General features: G+C 48.1%; 1 protein-coding gene across 4 annotated transcripts in view; it reads right to left on the minus strand.

Annotated features, from left to right (window-relative positions):
- Positions 1-9715, minus strand: part of KLF7 (Kruppel like factor 7) — a 111981-nt gene extending 102266 nt beyond the window's left edge. For all 4 annotated transcript variants that reach the window (XR_005829346.1, XR_005829344.1, XR_005829345.1 and 1 more), the window contains exon 1: positions 9291-9715. Coding sequence is in view for 1 of the 4 variants with exons in the window: in XM_040603856.1 (XP_040459790.1) it covers positions 9291-9392 (102 nt within the window). In the remaining 3 variants the exon portion in view is untranslated. The remainder of the gene's footprint in view (positions 1-9290) is intronic.
- Between the last annotated feature and the right edge of the window lie 11114 nt (positions 9716-20829).

The raw sequence follows: 20829 nt of genomic DNA on the forward strand, positions 1-20829 counted from the left end.
ACAGAGTCCTTGCAAAGAAACCTGCACGGCACCTTGCTGGCTGCAGCTGAGCAGAGGAGAGAGAAGTGACCAGCAGTTGCAAGGATCTAAGGAAAAAGTGTGACTGCACCACTCTTGTGCATCTCATGCAATAACATGCCTTGTCAGACCCTAGCCCAGAGGGAGGGAGAGCAGGCACCCAGGTTAGAGACAAGAAGTATCCAGACATTGCTTACGGCATCACATAGGGTTGTGGCTGCAGTTCTCAAAAGATGCAAGAGTCCCAGGAATGCAGAGTCTGGATACCTTTTACTAGCCAAATTGCCAATAGCTGGGGAAAATTAATTGAGTTTTAGGGGCCCAAGCCCTGAAACAGAAGGCATTTGACAACAAAAGCCCAAGATGTTAGCCAAACCAAGTCTCTCACACCAAAAACAGGGCCTGCAGAACTGGTTGAAATATTTCTACCAAAGATTCTCCAAATGCTTTGTCTAAAGTATTTTACTGGAATACATTTCGTTTGGAGCCACCATGTTATCCACTGAAATTTCACACATCCAAGATGTAATCTGGAAGGGCAGACCAGAATCAAGCAAAGCAGTGACTCAGATCTGGGTTTCTAACATCACACCTAAGCGCTGTGATGTGGCCAGTGTCCATTTTGGGTGCAAAAAGCAGGCAGACAGGAGCACCTCTCACCCCTCCCACTCTTCCACCCTCTGAACATTTTTACCATGACCTCTTCTGGCTGGAATCTTTGTTTTCCATCCAGCCCTGGTGGAGAATAAAAGCAGGCAACTAAAGGCAGTCCCCTACTTCACCCCCACAAGCACGGAGCAATTCAGCACAATGCTGATTCCCCTCCCGGGCTGGAGTGCAGACAAGTCAGCAAAAATTGCAAATGTTTACAAAACAAAGAACTTTCGTTATGCTTGACAGTGAACTTTGCCCACTCCAGAGTCAGGATTAAAACCAAATGCCTAACAGCACAGTAGCCTATTAGCAGTGAAAGCATTTTAAAAATCTAATTTACTTGTCATGCCACATGCATTTTTCCTTACTGCACAATCCAAACAGTCATTTTCACTTTGATTTCCAGTCACTTCAGTTGCACGAGAAGAAAGCTGCAGCACGAGAGCTGCAAAGGCAGCAGGTGGGCAAGCCGACCCTGTCCAAAAATCATAAACCCTGCTTCTAGGGCTTTTTAAATTATATAGATGGAGATACTTCCATTGATTGCAGTTACTGTCAGAACATGTTGGTTTACAAAGGTCCATCACGGTCAAACAGCAACCCTATGTCAGTGTCCCTGAAAAACTGACCTTCAGTGGCTGCAGGTTTAAAGGCAGGATTTGTGAATCAGGACACTAATTGGAATGTCTCAAAAATGCCTCTCGCAAGCCAGCGTCCTTCTCCTTTGCATCCTTCCCCATCAATCACGCTGTCTCCCCAGCTTGACTGTGTCACTGCCTACTTCTCTATCCCTTGCAGAATAGGAGCTGTTGACCCCCACACATGATTTAAATCCCAGCTTTGCACTCAGGTCCACAATGCTGGGAAATAACCAAGAGGATTTGGACATGTGAGACATGGCCTATAAACACCATGTTCAAAACCATTATGAGACTTAAATAAGTATGCCTGCTGGACCTTCAGCAAGCATTAATATGCAGTCTGTGCATAAATGACTCAGAGTCTTTAGTGTATGTTGTAAGGTATACCACACAAACTTAATAGCTCTCCAAACAAGAACACATCTAATGAATACACAGTTGCAGTGAGCGGAAACGCTCTGGATTGGAAAGGATCCCTCACATGTAAGAACATGGAGAGGATGGGTACCTGCTTTAAAAGGATTAAGAGCATCAGAGCAGCTTAATATATCAGAGCTGATATATTAAACCTTTTAAACAAAAAAAAATGCCATTCCTTCCTGCCTGACCTCCCTGCACCCAACTCCAACACCTTTTAAAAACCTAGAGAAGACTTCGAATTAATGCTATGCACACGTTGTCTCTAAGACAACACAGACTTCTGGAAAGGGGGATTTAAGCTTACCTTTCAGATTGTTAATTCCATTTTTTTGGAGAGGTGACGCTGCACCCTGCTGAGGGCTCCCTGCACAGGAGCTGTCCTGCACTTTCAGCACCTATCGGCCCGCGGGGCAGGATTTAGGCCAGCAGCTTCGGAGGGGCTGGCAGCCCATCTCCCCCCAGCCCAGCGCAACCCTCTCCTGCCCCAGCCGCCGTGCCCGAGTACCGCAAACCCCTAGTACGAATCCTCCCAGCGGCCCTATGAGAACAGAAGAGCTGCCAGCTCATCCTGTACCTGAAGAACTGAGAAGCAAAGGTTTGGTGTCCTGATTAAATCCAAGATGTCTAACTATCTTTCAGTATTAAAGGCTGAAATGACTTCTTCCAAGAAAGGAAATGAGACATAACTCTGCTCGCACAGGCACCCTTACAATCTGAACAGCCAGGCAGCCTTCCTTGCCAGCTGCTGCCAGAGCAAGGATGGCAAATACAGCCTGGTGAACACAGCAATACGCCGGCTTTTTCTGATGTACACACCTATCTCTGTACTGACAGCTCTGAAAATGTCACAATGGTGGCATTTTCGTAATGCTGCTGAAATCAAGTAAGTGTTGGAAACCTCAGGGGTTTATTTTTGAGAATAAAAGACAATTAAAAAAACCTTAAGTGGCTCAGAAGCAAGGAAAGTATAAGGAACATTGAACTGAAAAAAAGAAAGTCTGTGACTTTAAAGACAATCTCGGTGTCTTGTGAACCAGGCACATGATTTTTTAAACTCAAAGTGGTAACACTGGGAAGGACACACAGCCAAGTGAGTACCAAACTCAGACACTCAAAACATGTGTAGCACCTATCAAGACTGAAGCCAATGGAAGAAAACTGGGATGCTCTCAAATACAACAGCATCAAGCTCAGGAATACACCTGTGTTAACATCTGCACTCCAAACCTGTTCTCTACCCAGGAAAATTTGGGAGGAGGGGAGGCTCTTTCCCTGGCAGGTTTCTTTTGTTTGTTTGCTACAGAATCAGTTGAAACCTGCAGTTCAAGTGAATCCAGATTCACTTAGACCAAGGCAGAATCACCCATAGTACAAAGAAGACCTGTGGGGAGAAGAAATTCAGCAATTCAGAAGGGTGATTCCTGCAAATTGAGCCTGAAAGACACTACAAAAACGGCACTCCCAGCTCCTGAGTGTTGCTGGGAGTGTGGAAGGAGTAAGGGCATTATAGATGAATACATAAGGGAACAGGTAAGAGACACTTGAGAGTCCAAGGAAACAGAAAGGAAAGAAGGACTCAGCACCATTCTTGAAAACACCTTTATTAACTCTCCAGAATTCAGGTTTACCATCAAAAAGGAAAACTGCCACCAATTACAATTCCTGTGGATCACTTTTTATGAGGTTTTGAGTGGGGTGATCAAAACTGAACATTTTTCTTCCCCTCTGCAGAATGTGACAAACTTGACAGGAGATGAGATGTACTATTATGCCATTGCTTAATGTACTGAACACCAGTGCTGCTCAGCCAGTGAGCAAAATCCCTTTGTCTTATAAGGACAATTGCAATCAAGGTAGTTCATATGCGGCTACAGAGTCAAACAGAAGCAGTTTCCTTCTCACTTCTCTATAACATGTTTCTCAATGCAGAATGGAGAAGCAACACACTGGGTTTTTCTCAGTGGAGAGTCATTTGACAAGGCCTCAGAAAATACGACAATATCCAGAAGACACCATTTGCCTCCATCCTGGAGAGTTTAAATGTGAAATTACTGCCTGGAACTGGAGACCTTCTGCCATTTCCACATGGAAGTATTACATTGCAGACTAGCTACAGATCATGATTTTTATGTAGCCTACTCTAATCTACACATCGCCTATTCAATAGGACATACAGATATGTGTGGGCTTGGGGGATGGAGGGTTTAAGCATCCCAAGCAAGTAAGAAAGTATTTTCTAGTTGAGTACCCACATTACAGTTATGTATTGCTTAAAGGTATTTACCCCATTTCAAAATCACTTGACACAAGTCACACCCATAATCAGCTGGTTTAAGACATGTAACATGGATTGTGGGGCTCTACACTTCCCTAATGCCAAGAAATAATCACTTATAACAACAGATTCTGTAATTAAGGAATCATGAAACAATAGAGGGAGCAGTTTCAAGTTTGTCTTTCCTCTCTTTCTCCGTCTCTTTCTGTAAGGTGACAGGAGCACGCGTTCAGCACATGGAGCAAGCAGAAAGCCTGCAAGCATAAATGGAGCGGCAGTCAGAGTCTGAAATACACTGCATTACACATGTGGCTGTTCTTGGAAGTCAACCATTTCTGCAAGTTATTCTCAAGAGGTATGATGTACTATAAGCACTTAAGAAATGTGTTACACTGTGACTGGAACCAAGATGAAATAGCAATATTAAAAGAGATGGTTTAGTTTATGTAGTGGCCAACTATGCCATTAAACTAGAACAATGGAGAGCATGGAGAGGCAGGAATGTTCTCCGGTGTGATTTATTCCTTTCCAGTAGCAGTGGAAATTTTTCCTATAGGCCTGAAAATGACCCTGTCTGCCAAGCAGAAGTCAGCATTAAGATGTAAGAGTTCTGCTAGATTAGTCACTTCGGGATACTCTGCTCTCTCACAGCACAGGGATCTCAAAGCCCTTTGCCAGAATGGGTCAAAATTCAGCCTCCCAAGCCCTGCAGAGACCATGTGTTAGCATCACTGTTGTCAGTGATTTCAGAAAGACGAAAACTGAGGCTTGAAGGATTGATTAAAAATATGCAAACAAGGCTCCATGACAGAGTCAAGAGTGAAACAAAGGCTTCCTTGATCCTATGCTTTACAGGAAACGTGCATCTTCCTTGGAAGGATCATTGTTTGCTGCAGCTGAGAGCAGCTGGGTCAGCCAAGGCAAGAGGAAATGTTATCGGGCAACTGTTATCGTGCAAACAATATAATGCCATTTCCACTTCTGCCAGCCAATTAGACAATTAGACCTGTTCTGCCTAATGACACATGTGGGAAAGGCTGGCTCTTTTAGCATAAGCCAGGGTTTGGCACCTACACCCTGCTGATTTTGTACACCTGCCTCAGCTACACACATGGTGACCCTGTGCATCTCCCTGCTCTTTGTGCTCCCGTGCTCTGACATTACAGCAACTGCCATGCTAGAGGCTGCCCTGTGGCCCCCACAGAATACGAAGAGAGCCCCCAAATGCCTCCTGATCAGAGAGCCCTTCTCCACACAAGGATGATGAGTCCAGAGTCCTTCAAGGAGCCTTTGGAGGAGAATAGGGATGATTTTAAATGTTACCCCTAGGAAGACACATCTGACCACAAAAGATGCCTTCTGCACACTGATCTTTTAGTGACACCACCCCCCCCCACCCCCCCACCCCCCCCAAATAACATTGTGAAGGCCCGGCAGGAAGAACAGACTGAAGCCCCATCTCCAGCCCTTCCCAGCTCTCAGCCTTGCTCTCCCCCTTTGCAGCCTGGCACACTGAGAGTGGGACCACGTGCAGCTGCACGCGCTGTGCTCCTCACAGTCGCCTCCCTGAGAAACAGCCTCCTACCCACTTCCTTCCTCTGCAGAGTAACGAGGTGCTCTTCAGCCTCGTGCTGTCTCTCCCAGCAGTCTGTTTCCAATCCCGGGGATGCCACATCAGACAGCTACCCCCAAGCAATGGCATATGTGGCCAGAGGTCCTCCCGCTGCATCGCAGCAGCCACGCAGGTGCTGGAAACTCCCCCCACCCTGGTGCTGAACTGCAGAGTCAGCTCGCAGGGACAGAGCAACTAGGACAGTTCAATCAGAGCCAGGATGAAACACCAGGCAAAAACACACAGATGCTGAGATACCAGCCAGCTGACATACAGCGAACGCCTCATTTTCCGATGCACAAAGCCCACCTCTTCCTTTAATCTCTCCCAGTGCCGTGGCAGCTCAACGCTGCTGGAAAAGCTAAACAAAGACTAAAGAAAGTTCTCTCTCTCCTGATGCAGTTGTGCTATGAATTACTCATTAGACTCTGACCTCCCCACTCCAAGAAAAAATCCTCCCGACCTCAAAAGTGTTTTGCCTGAAGGAGTACGCCCAAAGCGGACATAGTGAAGCTAAGCTTTTGCTGCCGAAAACCCAAGCCCTCCCATCCAAACATGTGTTTTAAAATAACGTGATACACATCACAGATTCAGTTCCAGCTTCCACTTCTGGTATTTCCACTTTTACAACGTAAACTATGTCCAAGGTGGAGTGAGGGTTTTTTTGTTTGTATTTTTTCCTCCTAAAAAAAAAAAAAAGCCTACACAAGAGATGACAATCTCTTCCTACATAAAATCTGTTTGTTTTGTACATATTGCTGGGTTGCTCTCATTCAACTCCAGTGCTAATTGTCAGAACAGACACCGAACTTGCTCACATTTCTCTTGCAGTGGGAAGGAAAAAAGGGAGAGATCAGCTGACTGCATGCAAGCATTTAGCAACCTGCCTGTGCTGTCAGTGCCCTCTGTGAGTGATGGGTGTTTCACAATTGGAAACATGAGCAACTGCCCCAGCTGTGTAGTCCTCAACCAGCAGCTTCAAAAGCATGGTCCAAACTCAGGGGAAGACAGGACTGTGTCAACACTGTCACCCCAAGGTGTGCTCTGATTTTCAGTAGGGTAAATGCATCTTTTATGGTATCACAGTAGACACCGTTTCTAGGAGCTGGAACTGGCACGGACTAACCTCCCTCACCACATCAAGCACTAGTAGCTACTAATCACAACACAACTGGAGCTCACAACATGATAAGGAAGCCTGATCTTAACCCACACAACTACTTCCCCCTTTTTAAGAGACTGAAGTAATCTCCTGGGGTGCTGCTTTGCTGCTGGGAGAAGCACTGCTCTGAAGCCTCTGTGGAGCTCGGGTACGGCATCAGAGCTCTTCATAGGAGCAGAGGCAAGACCCATTCAAGTGTTTTCACACAAAATTAAAGCTGCCGCTTCCCAATTCTGATGCTTCCCGTGGATAAGCTGCTGCCCTGTCAGGTCTCTTCCCTGGGGTTTTAAGGGATCCCCAACAGTTTTAAGGGATACCTTTAGAAACACACACACATGCACACACATCCTTTGTCCCAAAGTTGCTACAGTTTGCCTAATATAAAAAAATCCCCGAGGCCTGTCTACATCTGCAAGTGATTCAGAAGAATGAAATTGGGGTCTCTGTGTCAGTGGGTCTGCCAAGCCTGCGTGACAGCATGCTCTGTACAGCCAGCTTCAGCTGCTCCCACCACTGATACATGTTTTGCTGCCTGTTGTTTGCAAGGAGAGTCCAGGCAGCAACAGGGGAATAAAAACAAACTGTAAATACAGGATGTATTATGAAACATCATGGACTGGTTGGAGGATTTGTGGGGGATAAGGGAATATGTAACACATTATTTTCAACTTCTCTTTTCAAAGATACGTGGAGAATCAGTGGGGTTTAACTAGGAGAGTGCAAGTCCAAATTCTGCAATAGTAACAGTGGGCTTGGGTAGGCACATTGTACTGTATAAAACAAACTGCCACTCTTCTAGGCATAAAAGAAGGCAGCAGGAGACAGAGTATCACACACAGTACTGCCTAAAGCATGCTGGCTATGTCAACAGATTATCCCGCTTTGGACTGTCTGGACTGTTACTAATGTGCAACTGAATATGCAACCAACCCAACAATGATGCTACAAAATTAATTTTTAAAATGAAATTATATTAACCTCTTCAGTTTAATTAGCATGTTACAAATATAAAAGGAAAGCAGATGTGACCATCATGGATGTGCAAGCTGAATATTAATAACAAAAAGCATCCCCTCCCCCTCAGAGGATAAAGCAAAGTTGGATTGGTCATTTTGCAAATTAAATCCTGAATGTGTTCGCACTGTAGCTGTCTATAAATCACTCCTGTGTGTGCACATGCACGCACAAAGCTGAAGCCAAAACAATTTTATTAGGGTAAACCTTTAAAGATCCAGCCCCGGTCCAGCTGGATGACAATGCTACAGCCCGAGTGTTCTCCTGAAGCACTACCATCCATGTTTCTCCCCATACACGCTTCTAAGGAAAAATTAAATGAACACCCCAAGCTGTCACTTACTGGAGACCCTTATGCCAGCCAAGACTAAGGTGAATGTTGGCAAGATAAAATCCAGTGGCTCGTTATTCTTATACCAATAGTACCACGGGTCCGTGCACTGCATTAGCACCACATGTCATCCCAGCCACACTCCACTATTCTTACCCACCAGCAGATTTTTTTTTTCCTTTAAAGAGACACTAGTTTCCAGAATTTCACCTCGCATATCACCTCTGCCAGAAAAATCACATCAAGAAACAGGATTGTCTCACAATGTCCTGCCATAACAAGAAATCCTGCCTTGGCTTTTTCCTCAGTATCCCAGCTGATAACTATTTATAGATCTATGCATTTGGCCTCATAGTTCATTTTATACAACTCTTTTCTCTGTAACCTACTCTTCTCCTTGGTCTTCTTTATTCACGCCACCAGTCATCACTTTAATGCATTCATAATACTTGATTTCCATCTTCATCCTAATTCTGTCTGCATATTAACCCTACAGTGCCTCAAAACACTCTGGTTGACTGGAACCAGCCTAGGGTATCATTGTTTTAAGATACAGCAAGAAGTGTGTGTTTCTCCCCACCTTATAAATAAAAAAAAAAAAAACCAAAACCAAAAAGGAAAAATAAGTCACCTCCCTAGTTACAGAATTTAGCCTTAAAGCTTTTGCTAGTGCTTCTACACACCTGCCCACCCCCCACCTCTGATTTAAGCTACAATTTTTATTGACGTATACTAATTACCTGAAAATAAGAATGATCTATTCCATTTCCACCAGCTGCCAGTTGTTCAGCACTGGCTGGAAGGAATCAGCCTTGTTTAAAAGAACAACAATAACAAAAAAATCAAAGCCCAAAAATAAAATCAAAATAGTAGTCATCATAAAAACAAAACCCTGAAGAATGCCACTGGATCTCAGGTGCTGCCGAGTGTGCTCAAAAAGGGCTGAAGGCGGACAGATTTGAATGGACTGCTCAGTTTGTCATGGCAAAAAATACAGAGATTGAAAGGTCTACCCACGCGGAAAAAAAAAAAGAAAAAAGAAAAAAAAAACCCAAACCCAACCCTGAATTAAAGAACAAAAATGAAATAAAGTCAGAAATGCAGCCCCAATGCATCGACTGTCTGCGCTTAAGAGATTTACAGGAGTAATTTAAACGATTCACCTGCTGCCAGTTTTCCTCCAAGGATGGCAAAGCTGAGAAGTAGCCGGTGTCGTGGACAAGCTGGAGTTCCTGGAATATACTATAACTAGCCAAGACATCCATGCTGCTGCTGAGCAAGACCCTTTCTTTCTGCTTTTGTGTGTATTTGTTTGCTCGGGTGGGGGGTTGTTTTTGATCATAAAAAAAAAAAAAAGGAGGAGGAAAATCAACCAATGATAGTTCCAGCGTCCCTTTGGCTTTGTTTTGTTTCAGTCACACTTGAGAGAGAGAGAGAGAGAGGAGAGGGAGAGGGGGAGAGAGAGAGAGAGAGAGAGAGGTTGAGGATCAGCGCGGAGGGACGCGAGGGCCGGGGGCCGGGCCGAGGACGGGAGGCGCCGGCGCGCACCGAGCACCCCGCGGCCGCCGCACCGGGGCACGTCCCCGCCGCCGCGCACCGCGCAGCCCCGCGCCGCGGCCATGCGCGCTCGCGCCCGCCCTCCCCTGCCCCCTCCCCTCTTTATTTTCGGGAGACCACATCCCCCTCCCCGTTTTCCTCTCACCCTCCCTCGGCAAACCCGGCCTAGGAACCCCCCCCACCCCCCCCCCGCCCGCGGCCGCCGCCGCCTCACGGCCGCCTCACGGCCGCCCCGCCCCCGGCACCCCCCCCTCCCCCTCCCCCCCCCCACCTCAGCGCGCAGCCGCGCGGCCCACTCAGGCAGCGCGTGACCATGTAGGGTAAACGGCGGGGCGGGAGGGGCGGCTCCGCGGCGCGCCTGAAGTCACTGCCGCCCAATGGCGGCGCCGCTCGGGGTGCGGGAGGCGGTGCCGTGTCGCCGTCGGCGGTGCCGATTGGTCGGCAGCGCGGCTCCCGCCTCCTCCCCGCGGCCCGCGAGGCGGTGCGCGGCGAGCTATTTTTAGGGCGCTATATAAGAGGGCGGCGGAGCGCGTGATAGCGGTGTAGTGCGGCGCGCTGAGGCGCGGCGGTGTTAGTGCGCCGCGGTTGCCGATTTCGGCGGAGGAGCCGCTGCTTTTGAGGGGCTGGGTGGTCTCGGGGGGCTGTCCCGGTGCCCGCGGTCCCGGTCCCCGCCGCGCTAAGGAAGGGGCCGCGCGGTGCCTGCCCATCCTGCGCGTGCAGAGCCTCTGTCCCGCCACTGGCACTGGAGTACCAGGACCTGGGGGTGGCCGGGCCAAGAAAAGCACTTTCCATTCACCCAGTCACAGGTGGCTGGAGAGAGACGCCTGGCTGGTGAGGGTGTTGGAAGGCACTGGAGCGGGAGCGCCCGCGGAGCGGGAGCAGCATGTGCTTGGTGCCCACACATGGAGAGCACAGCAGCCCAGCTTCTGAGGCTGCATGGGCAGCCCTCAGCATTGCTCTGCCCAGGCTACCTCCAGAAATGCTTGTGTGCTCATTAAGGCATCTACCATGGCATTTAACCAGATTTAGCTGTGAGCACTCTGGATGTTAGTGTCGGTTGGCTAATGGGCTGTTTGACCTTAAATGGTTAGTGCAATGCAAAGCTTCCCCAAAGTTGCTCTGGCGCTGGGCACAGTTGCATTTCTATTTTGGCAGGATTGCAAAACTGAGTGTGTTCACTTAAAGATGATGGGGGAGGGGGGCAGGGAAGTCCAGTAATAGAAGAAATAAGCTCTCTTTGTTGCTCTTGAATTTGGAGGGTCCTATAGTCCCATCAGTTGCATTGCCAGGGCTCTGTCTAGCCTCCAGGCTGCTGAACAAACACTGCCCTGGTGCCCCTTTGTGGTGGGTTGTCACCAAGTGTGAGCTGAACTGGGTATTGGGGCAAGCAGGTGCTGCCAGGGGGGGTAAAATTATCTGGTTTTAGAGTAGTTGCATCACACTTTTCTTGCCTTAAGTGACTAAAATGTCTCTGCTTGCTATTGTCATCCTTCTGTAACCAGGTAAGAGTGCCTGGGCCAGGGCTCAGCTGGTGTAAATTGGTGTAATGCCACAAGTACATGCACATCTCATCCCAGGTGTCCCACTCTGATGTGAAAGTATGAGGCAGCAAAACTCATCAGTGCTAATAGTGTGTTTTCTTGGTGATGAAGACAAATTGCCATTTCCAAGACTGGGACCACATTAACAATTTTGAAAGCCATGTTTGAAGAAAGCTTCTCAGAATAAACATCTAAAGGACGATGGCTGCACCAACCCCAAATTTGTTTAGGTGCTGGCAAGCAATGCTGCCGTGACTTTAGAATAAAGCAGAGTAAGCAGCACGCTCTAGTTTGAGGAGTCAAAATTTAGAGGGAAAGGGGGAAATGAAGCAGTTGCTGAAGGAACTGCAGTCATCATGAGAGGCTGGGCACAGGTGGTTTTCTCAAATAAATGATCTCACCTCTGCAAAAACACACTTTGGGTGTTTGCATTGCAGAAGCAGCGGGGTGGGTTGTGGAGGCTGTTGCTCAGGCTTTGGCCCTGAGGCTGCAGGTCTTGACGATCCAGGGGCAGCTCACTTGAAGATGATTGTCTCCTGTGAGCTGCTTGTATAAACAATGCCTGTTTCACAGCCTTCACCTACGGAGCCTTAGGTTGTCTCCAACAGGAGCATCTCCAGCACCCTTAGCTTAGCAGAAAAGCTAGGTGTGAGGCTGGATGTGAATAATAAACTGCTCTTTCTCATAAATACACCCATAAATGTATGTTTTAGTGGGAAGATGAGAGGGAAGGTTAGTTAGTGCAGCAAACACTGCTGGAGAGGTATTACAGACCATCGTTACCGATTCCAAGCATGCCTCAATCTGGCAAAGCAACACCATTCCTGGGCACCTTGGGAAGGGAAAACTTAAAGACAGGAGAGGAGAGAAATGGACTAAGGTGGTCAGAGCTGGAAAGAAGCAGCGCTTGGATATCATAACACAGCTCCCATCCTGAGAGGGTTATGTAAAAAATACCTGTTTCAGAAAAAGCTTTCAATAAGCATTTATCTTTAAGAGCTTGTCAGAACAAGGCCATATGCATATGCAGAGGCTTTTTCTGACCTAGGCAGGGAAATACAGGACAAAAGCAGTGAAGGTTTACGGTATGAGCTACTTAAACTTGCATTTTTGTCTTCAAATTCTGTAATTCCTGCAGCTGAAAAACACTTTGGTGCTATACTTCTGGCCTTGCTTAGCATAATTACCATTTTAATACGTGGAAAGTTTAGTGCTTTGATGTCCAAGCTCTCCTCTAACACTGGTGTGAGAGGAGACCTGGCCTGTGCAAGCTGTGGGTTGCTCACGCTTTGGTTTATTGCAAAGCTTGGTGTATACAGGCAGCCCAGAGTCCCCTCTGCCACGGGAGTCACCTCTGCTTGCTACTGAGCAGCTCTTATTTGAATAAATTAAAATCTTTCTACTTGTCTGGTTTGAACTTTCTGCTGAACGCATGTTCGGTAGGGACAGCCACTTTTCCACCCTCAGGGTGAAGGTTGTTCTTAGCTGTGGAGCTTGACACCAGCGAAGAGCCCAGACTCTGCCCACGTTGCACTGTAACTGATGGCCAGATCCGGTGAGCAGATGCTGGTCTGCTGCTCTGGCTGGCTTCAGGAGGAATTGTGTCTGAGGGCAGGATTTTGGCTCTGAGCCTTGAGGTGAAGAGCTGGGCTACAGATCTGGCTGCTTGCCTGGGTGGTTTCCAGGCAGACATTGTATTTTTATTGTCTTGGATATTCTGCTTTGGAGGTCAGTCGAGAAAGCAGAATGGGGTTGTCACTTGGAAGAAATAGAAGAGTCTGTACAAAAAATGAATGTGGTGATATGCTGGGTACAATGCTGTCAGCCCAGCACCTGAGGTAGCTTCTACCTGCGCTAACCCAGAGGTAGCAGAAGGCAATTTCTGCCCAGCGCTCTCTTGTTTCCCAGGCTGTACTGACCTTACTCTTGGCAGATAGCCACTTTCCCTGCTCCGGCCCAACCACGCCACCCATCACAGAGAGCAATGCAATCAGATGTGGAGGAGGAGCCATACCTCCCCACTGCTACACAGCTGGGCTCAAGGGCACAGAGGACTACACAAAAATTCAGGCAAAGGGTGCAGGCTGGACCTGCAGGGAGTAAGGACAGGCATTTTGGCCATAGCACAGATTTGTCCTGCAATGGGTAAAGAGAATAGCCTGGATGGGGGGAGGACTTTTTAGGCTGACTCCAAACTTCATCATTCCTGTGACCTTCTGAAATGTGGGGAAGATGCAGGGTGGTGGTATGGCTGGTTGTGCAATAGCACCAATAGGTCTTGGCACCTGGGAAGAAGAAGGGGTTGTATTTTTGGCATCAAGGGGCAATGGGGGTGCTTAGTCCTAGTGAAAGGAAAGAAAATATTTCCTTGTTCCTTCTGCTTTTCTAGAGAAAGAGAAAAGGTGACTTCACTGTTTTCTGGGATGAGCTTGAATTTCTCATTGCCTGCCACAGGAGCTCTGGCAACAAGCTGTTCTACTCCCTCCAAGCTGGCAGTGCAGAATGACCCCCTGCAGTTGCTGGGTCCCTACAAGCCAGTGGTGTGCACAGAATCACAATTTTGGTTGCTCTCGTTGCTTTCTCTTGTGATATTCCCAGCCCCACTGCCCCCAGGAGCAATGGGGAGGGGTACGTAGTGAGGACCTAACAGGGAAGGCTGATTTGCAGGGGACTTTGGGGTGCTGGGTTTGTGTTTCACTGCTCTGGTTTGGGCAGTGACAAGGTGCCATAAAGCCATCGGGTAGTATATCAGTTTGTAGTTCAAACATTTCACTGGATACACCTCCTTTGGTACCAGTGAAACAGCTACAGACATCCTCTGTGCACAGCTCATGATGCGGTTTTAAACCCTATGGTTTCTGTGTAGTCAACAAAAGTGCTAAAGCAATTTCTTCTGCAGAGACAAGTTGGTCCAGGTGTACAGGCTATCAGTTTCTTTTACCATCACATCTGCATGTTACACTGCCAGCTGCATCACTTCTTCTCCCCCATCTCAGATCAAAAGTTAATACAGCTTTTCTGTGCTTGCAGCTTGTGATGGGGATGTTCAGATGTGATGGTTCTTCAGTATTCCTCCTGGAGAGGAAGAGGCTGTGCCTGCAGGTTGGTAGGGTTGAGGTTGCCGCTGGTGGTAAAGCCTTGCAAAGATCAAAGGGGGGGAAGAGCACTGAGAAGCCCGCTGGAGCGTGCTTGGATTTGCAGCTGCACCCTCTCCAGGAGTGGATGCAGAAAGCTGTTGCCAGGGAGTGGAGGACTCATGGTGGTGGTTTGTGGCCAGGTGGCATGGCTGGAAGAGGCTGCCAGAGGCACAGCGGGAGAGCTCAAAAGCCACCCTGCTGTTTAGAGTTGCCACTTCCTGATACCTAAATGTGTCTGTGCATCTGTACCCATGTCCACATCTGATGACAACCAAAATCCCAACAAATATCAAGCAGCCAAAAGGGAGACAACTTCCTTTCCCAGTGTGAAGCATCTCTCTGCAGGCCCTGAACATCCCCTGTTGCCCCTCCAGTTGGATACCTCTCACCCTCCCAACCACGTACCTCCTCCTCAGACCTCAGTTTCCTGAAGAAAGGCCTCTACTGTTGGCCCCACATCCTTCTCACATCCCTGCACAGCAGCATTTCAGTGACCTGGAGGGTAGTTCAGTGCTTCATGCTTTCTTGTGGCAGGTGCAGCCCACGAGCAGCATCCCAAGGGCACAGGGGACAGAGGTGGTTTCCCTTCCTGTCTCCGAACCGGTTGGGGAGCAGCATGGCTGTAGCTCTCAGCCATCACCCTCACTGGCACTTGGCTCTGCCTGGACGGGACACGCTGTGTGGTAGGATCTCCATGCTGGGCCTGCATGGGTGGAGGTGCCTCCTGGCCTCCTGTGAGTCACAAGCTGCTCCCCAGATCCGCAGTGATGGAAACGGACACCAGAGTGTGGCACAGCAGGTTCCTGTGCCTCCCCTCCTTCCTAAAAACAGGCACCATTTGGCTCCCTTTCCCTTTCAAATCAATGCCCTGTGGACATTGCAATGGGTTTAATTGCAGGGCAGCTAATGAGCACCCTCCAGGATTACAGATGAATAGGTTTAACCCATAATCATAGCTCAGGGCATCCGAAAGTCTCAGTGGATTTTGCAAGTTGATTGCTGGCCAGACGGAGAAGATGTTTGGTGGGAAAGCAGGACATGCCATTCCTGAAGCAGCAACGTTAGCCAGCTGAGTTCTCAGGGCTGAGACAAAAAACAAAGCCCGATGCTTCAAGGGAAATTTAGAAATCAGAGCTGAACGGGCCTGATCCTGATCTGACCTGGAGGCTTTTGACCCCATGTCCTGAAAAGGCACCAAGCACACACAGCATGTAACAGGACTGAGTTTTCACTTTGGGGAAGGAGTCTTTATCTGCTGTGGTTTGTTCACGTGCTCTAGGGTTTTCATATTTCTTGCAATCATTTTTTACCTTATGGCTGTGGCTGTTTGCATTAGGATCGATCTCTGTCTCCCAGTTTTCAAAGCCAGAACACAAAGCAGTGCTGTCCTGGAAAGCACTGCAGTTACACCCAGAGCAGTATGGTGATGGGTCAAAGCTTCCAGAAGCACACAGGTACAACCCCAGTGTTACCAGTGGGACACGCCATTTCCTTTGGGCCCCACTGAGAGCTCTGAACCCATCTGGATCTAAGCGCTCCCTCTGCTGTCTTTTGAGTCCTCCCTTCTGCCCAAAGTGATCTGTAAGTTTCTGAACCTCTTGGCAAGGACAGTTATCATTGCTATTCTGTTGGTGTTCAGCATCTGACATAAACAGTCTCTGATCATATTAGTAGGCTCTCAGGTACTTCTACAGTACAAATAATAAATAATAATGAGCTGCAAGGAAGACCTCTGAGTCTTGGGCTCAGGCTGGACTCCTAGGGCTTCCACACAAAGTGTCCACTTTGTAGATCTTTCTAGGCTGCTGTTGCTAGCAGTGCATCAATGCTGCTGGAGGGTGGCCTGGGAAGGGGGTCCCAGCAGCCTTGAGAGATGCTGTGCTGCTGTCAGCAGACACAATAAATACACATTTGTGTTCTGTGTCTCTGGATTAGTGGCCTTTTAATGACTGAGTTGGATTGCACTTGGGTAATTTATAGGAAACCTTACAATAAAATAGGAGAATATTGGCATAGTTCAGCAGATGGTAACTGGGGACTGGCTTGTGTTATTACACACGTTACTCTAGGCAAAGTGTTGGTTTGTTTTGGCTTTAGCCAGCAAGAGTCCTTTTAAGAAGAGATGGCATCGCAGCACAGGTAGCACACGCAACAAAGAGGGCTTGCTGTGTGTGGCTCTTCTGCAGCAGCACAGCAAACACCAACAGCACTTGGTACCTGTGGGAAGGAGAGGGCTCTCCAGAAAGCAGGGGTTAGAGCAGCGCTGCTGGGTTTTTCTCCCTCAATTTTTCACAGATGAAGGAAATGCAATGCATTGAAAGCTAAGCCTGTCTTCAGCTGGAAGCTGCAAGACTCTCTCGCTGTGCTGTTTTCACATCGTCTTGGGGGTTCTCTGTTAGTCCTGTTACTTATGAGAAGCTGCTGAAGACGTGGCTCTCACAGTCAGGTACAGATGTGTGAATTAATAAGGAAATGATGGAGTGCAGGGAAGCAAGCTGAGGCTCTGAGCTCACCTGTCAGAACAAGTCATGATGGGTGCGTGTGTGTGTCCCGGCTGTGCTGCTCGCCTGCTGGCCAGCTTTTCAGGTTCCCCAGCAGAGATGCATGAAGAATAAAATACCTGGCTTGGCACAAGCACGCACATACCACACAGCAGTGGCCAGGCTTCATACAAAGAAACTGGAGCCAACTCAGCCACAGGCCAGAGTCCCTGCTCTGGTTTATCAGTTGGGCTCTGCTTGCTCTGCTGGCATGACACAGGGACATCACCTGGGTATCACAGCATTTCCGCCTCTACAGAGCATCTCTTTGGGGACTGCTGTTCCCATGCCAATGCTGGCTGCACCTCTAGGGCTTCTCTCTCTCTTAAGCCCTCACCCTGCTTGAAGACAGACCTTTGAACTAAGCCCTGCAGACATAGGCTGTAAAAAACAAAATAGCTCACCACTGAGCTCTCCTGGGGCCTCAGCCCTTGTCTGCTGGGCAACTGTGGACTGCTGAAGGAAAATGAATGTTGTTCAAGAGGGGCAGTCAGTCTTTGGGCCTCTCTCCCACCACAGTCTTTGTTCTTTGGCTTTGATTCCCCTTGAGGGTGTACCTGGCTCTGTCTATAGCGTGAGCAGCACTCAGCAGAGCATCTCATACCTGTTCAGCTCGTGTTGCACACTGCATCACTGGGTCAGAAGGATACCTGGCTGCTGGTAGAAGGGCATTAGCACCAAGAGTGCTCCATTAATCTTGAGGTGTTGGTTGCACGACACAAAAGCTCATGGGTTAAATGTGAGAGAGATAAAGCTTAGCTCAAAGCCACAAAGCAAGTTAGAACCCATAATAAAACCCATCTCCTCTGAAATTGCACATTAATGTGCAGGGATTGGCCTGTGACTATTATATCTGCTCCCTCCGAGCCCTTGGTAGCTTGAGAAGACTCCAGGCTGCCCACTTCAGTTTGGGAGTCAAGGGAGCTCTACTGAGCTGTGCTTTCTGCTGGGGCAGTGCTTAGCAGGGCGGCCAGCAGCTTGTCATCCCTACCCTTTCTACCCATAGCAATTCCTGCCAACAGTGTTATTGCTATTAAAGCCGTGGGGAATGTTACAAGATTTTTTACAAGGTTTGGGGGCGAATAATTTTATAAAGTGAAGGTTGCCTGCAGAGGTGAACTGGGAGGTTGTTCTTTCTGAAGAAAGAAATTAAGAGGTCACACAAGTGCCAAGTGGCAGCTAAGAAGATCTAAGTGTTGCTCTGCAACACCCTGCCTTGAGACCTGGTTTGTGGGTGGCCGATGGTAGAGGTACTGGGTGTCATCATTCCTGACAGAGCTTTGCCAAGCAGAAGGCAGGTGCCTGTCGTGTCTGATGGATCCCTGCTGATTTCTGAAACCAGGAGTTGAGAGACAGGTGAAGCCTTGGAGGAACAAAGAAAGAGGGAGACACATGTCTCTTCCAAAACTCTTGCAAATTCTTGGAAGCAGGTGTGTGGGCCAGCATCTGCCTTGGTCTCTGACATCAGTTTTTCTCCATGACAATGCACAAAGGCATTACTGGTTTTTTGACAGGGGAGTCGCAAGGGCTTGCATGGCCTGGACAGGTGTTGTACAACACTGCCTTGCCCTTGCTGTCAGCTCTGCTGGGGAATGAGCCCTCTTCTGTTCAGATGAGAAGGAAAACTCCTGGCCACAAACTTCCCATCCTTTAGCTCCTGCACTCTAGGTAGACCCGAGCTCACCAGGGGCCACCTGGGCAGACTGACTGTGGGAGCTGAACCCCTGCCCTCTTGCATTTTTCAAGCATGTAGTCTTGCTGCAGAGAGCACCCTGAGAAACAATGACTAACCCCTTTCTGGGCAGAGCCACTACAGTACGCATGTATATTTTTTTAATAATTTTTATGAACCTATTTGCTGAATTCTGCACAAATTTGGGTGTTTTTTTCATAAGTTGCCATGATGAAGGTTAGCAGAGCATTCCTACCAAAACTTTCACCCAGCACTTGTGGTTTAAATGGGACCGTGACTTTATAAGCTGGTGGGATTGCTCGTGCTGTAGCAAAACTGGGGATGCACAGTCCATCTTCGTAAGGAGAGCGACTGCTGCAGGAGCTCGCTCCGGGTTCCTTTGAAGTCAATGGCAAATTTCCCATTGGCTTAAGTAAGAACACATGTCTCAAAGAAATGAATAATATGAAACTCCAAAAGTGAGGGGCAGAGCATGGCCTGGTTTGACCTGGAGACTCAGCTTGCGATTTACTGCTACATCTGCCTCCATCTCTCAGCTGTACAATAAGCAGTACAAGTCTGATTTGTGTTGGAAGAGAGCTACTTAGTATTATTAGTGACCTATGTTATTAGCATTAATTGGATTAGGACTGATAAACTATGGAAGTTTCTTTGTTTTCTACCGGTAATTTCCACAGGAATACAAAATAAAGCAATCTTTGGAAACAAAACCTTAAATACGGGCTTGTTGAAGCAGCTAGTATTTTTCTTGTTCAGAGCAGAGGAGACAGTTGATAAAATTACATTGACGTTACTGTGGTGAGATGATCCTTATGGCTGTCACGGTGCATGTCCCCAGGTGTAGCACTCTCTAGCTGCAGGAAACTGGGTGAAGATCCTCCAAGCCCCCAGATGAGCAGGCATCATGGGAGAGTTTCAATACAGCCTGTCCTCAGCTTAACCCATTTGGACACCCCGTGTGCCTGTGCAGGACCAACACAGACCTTGGTTGCTGTGGCACCAGGAGGCAGTGCTGGGGTCTCTAGCTGGGTCTAAATTGTCTAAGGTTTGTTTTAATAAAAGCCGCTGGTCATAATGTCAGGGATTTATAAAATGGTGCAGAGGCAGTCTGGAGCGCAGGGCTGCAGTTGTGTGGCTGTGGTGCAGGGTACCGGGTAGCTCAGCAGTGCTTTGCAGAGCATGTTGGTGGAGGCATCTCCATGCAGGACTGCAGAAGCAACATGCCCATGGCCATGGTGGGCAGCTACAGCCACCCAGCCTGAAAAGGGCACCAACCACCATGGGTACAGCTGCATGGGGAAGCCCCGGAAGGCGAGGCCCAGCCTGTGCGACAAGCACCATCACGGTCCTCACCATCCAGGCCACCGCAGTGGGGCCAGGGGCTCCTGTCCCCTCAGGGCCTGCTGCCCAAGGACCATGTCCTCCCTGCTAGACCGGTGGGAGTCTGGAGGGGCATCACCATTTGTCTGGCAATTCATTGCAGGACAAATGCTTATTGAAATGGTTGCCTCTAATATCTTGGGAGAGGCCGTTACGTTATGGTCTGCCCAGGCAGTGATCTATGGATAATGGTTCCCTGCAAGATCTCCTCACTCTCCTGCAATCTCCACATCAGGTGGGTTAAAACTGACTTGCAAAACAAAAGTTTTATTTTCTGTATCTCTGTTCTTTTTTTTTAAAAAAAAAAATCCTTGTAGAGTTTTGTGAAATACCACTGTTATTGGTGCATTGCCCGTTGCTTCTCAGTGGTAGTACCAAAAGGGTGAGCCTTGCCTTTTCTGGAGCAGGGAGATGAGCTCACTTATGTTTTACCTTAGAAATGGGGACTGTTGAGTCCAGCCTCCACTGGTTAGAGGAAGCGTGTGGGTCTCAGGCAAGGGGTCCAGATCCTTAACCAGAGGGACAGTGGTGCCAGGTGTGACCAGAGGAACCTGCTCTCCCAAGCCTTTCAGCAGGAGCAGCTGCAAGGGTCTCCGGCAGAAGTGAATTCTCGTCTGAAGAACATGCAGCTTTTTTTGAAATTGAGGCATTTTGTGAGGATGTGCCAATCTGGACATAAATTTCAACAGGAAAGTCAAAGTGAATCATTTGGGCTTTTCTGTTTTGTTTTGATAATGGTGAAATGTCTTGTTTTGACAGACAGAGTTGTCATTTCCATGATGCAAAAATGTTTTACTTCCACCTTCTCATTTTACTATATTTTCTGCTAGCTATAAATACACTGTTCATAGCAG

Source organism: Falco naumanni, chromosome 8 (assembly GCF_017639655.2).
Source record: "Falco naumanni isolate bFalNau1 chromosome 8, bFalNau1.pat, whole genome shotgun sequence".
In the NCBI taxonomy this organism is placed as follows: domain Eukaryota; kingdom Metazoa; phylum Chordata; class Aves; order Falconiformes; family Falconidae; genus Falco; species Falco naumanni.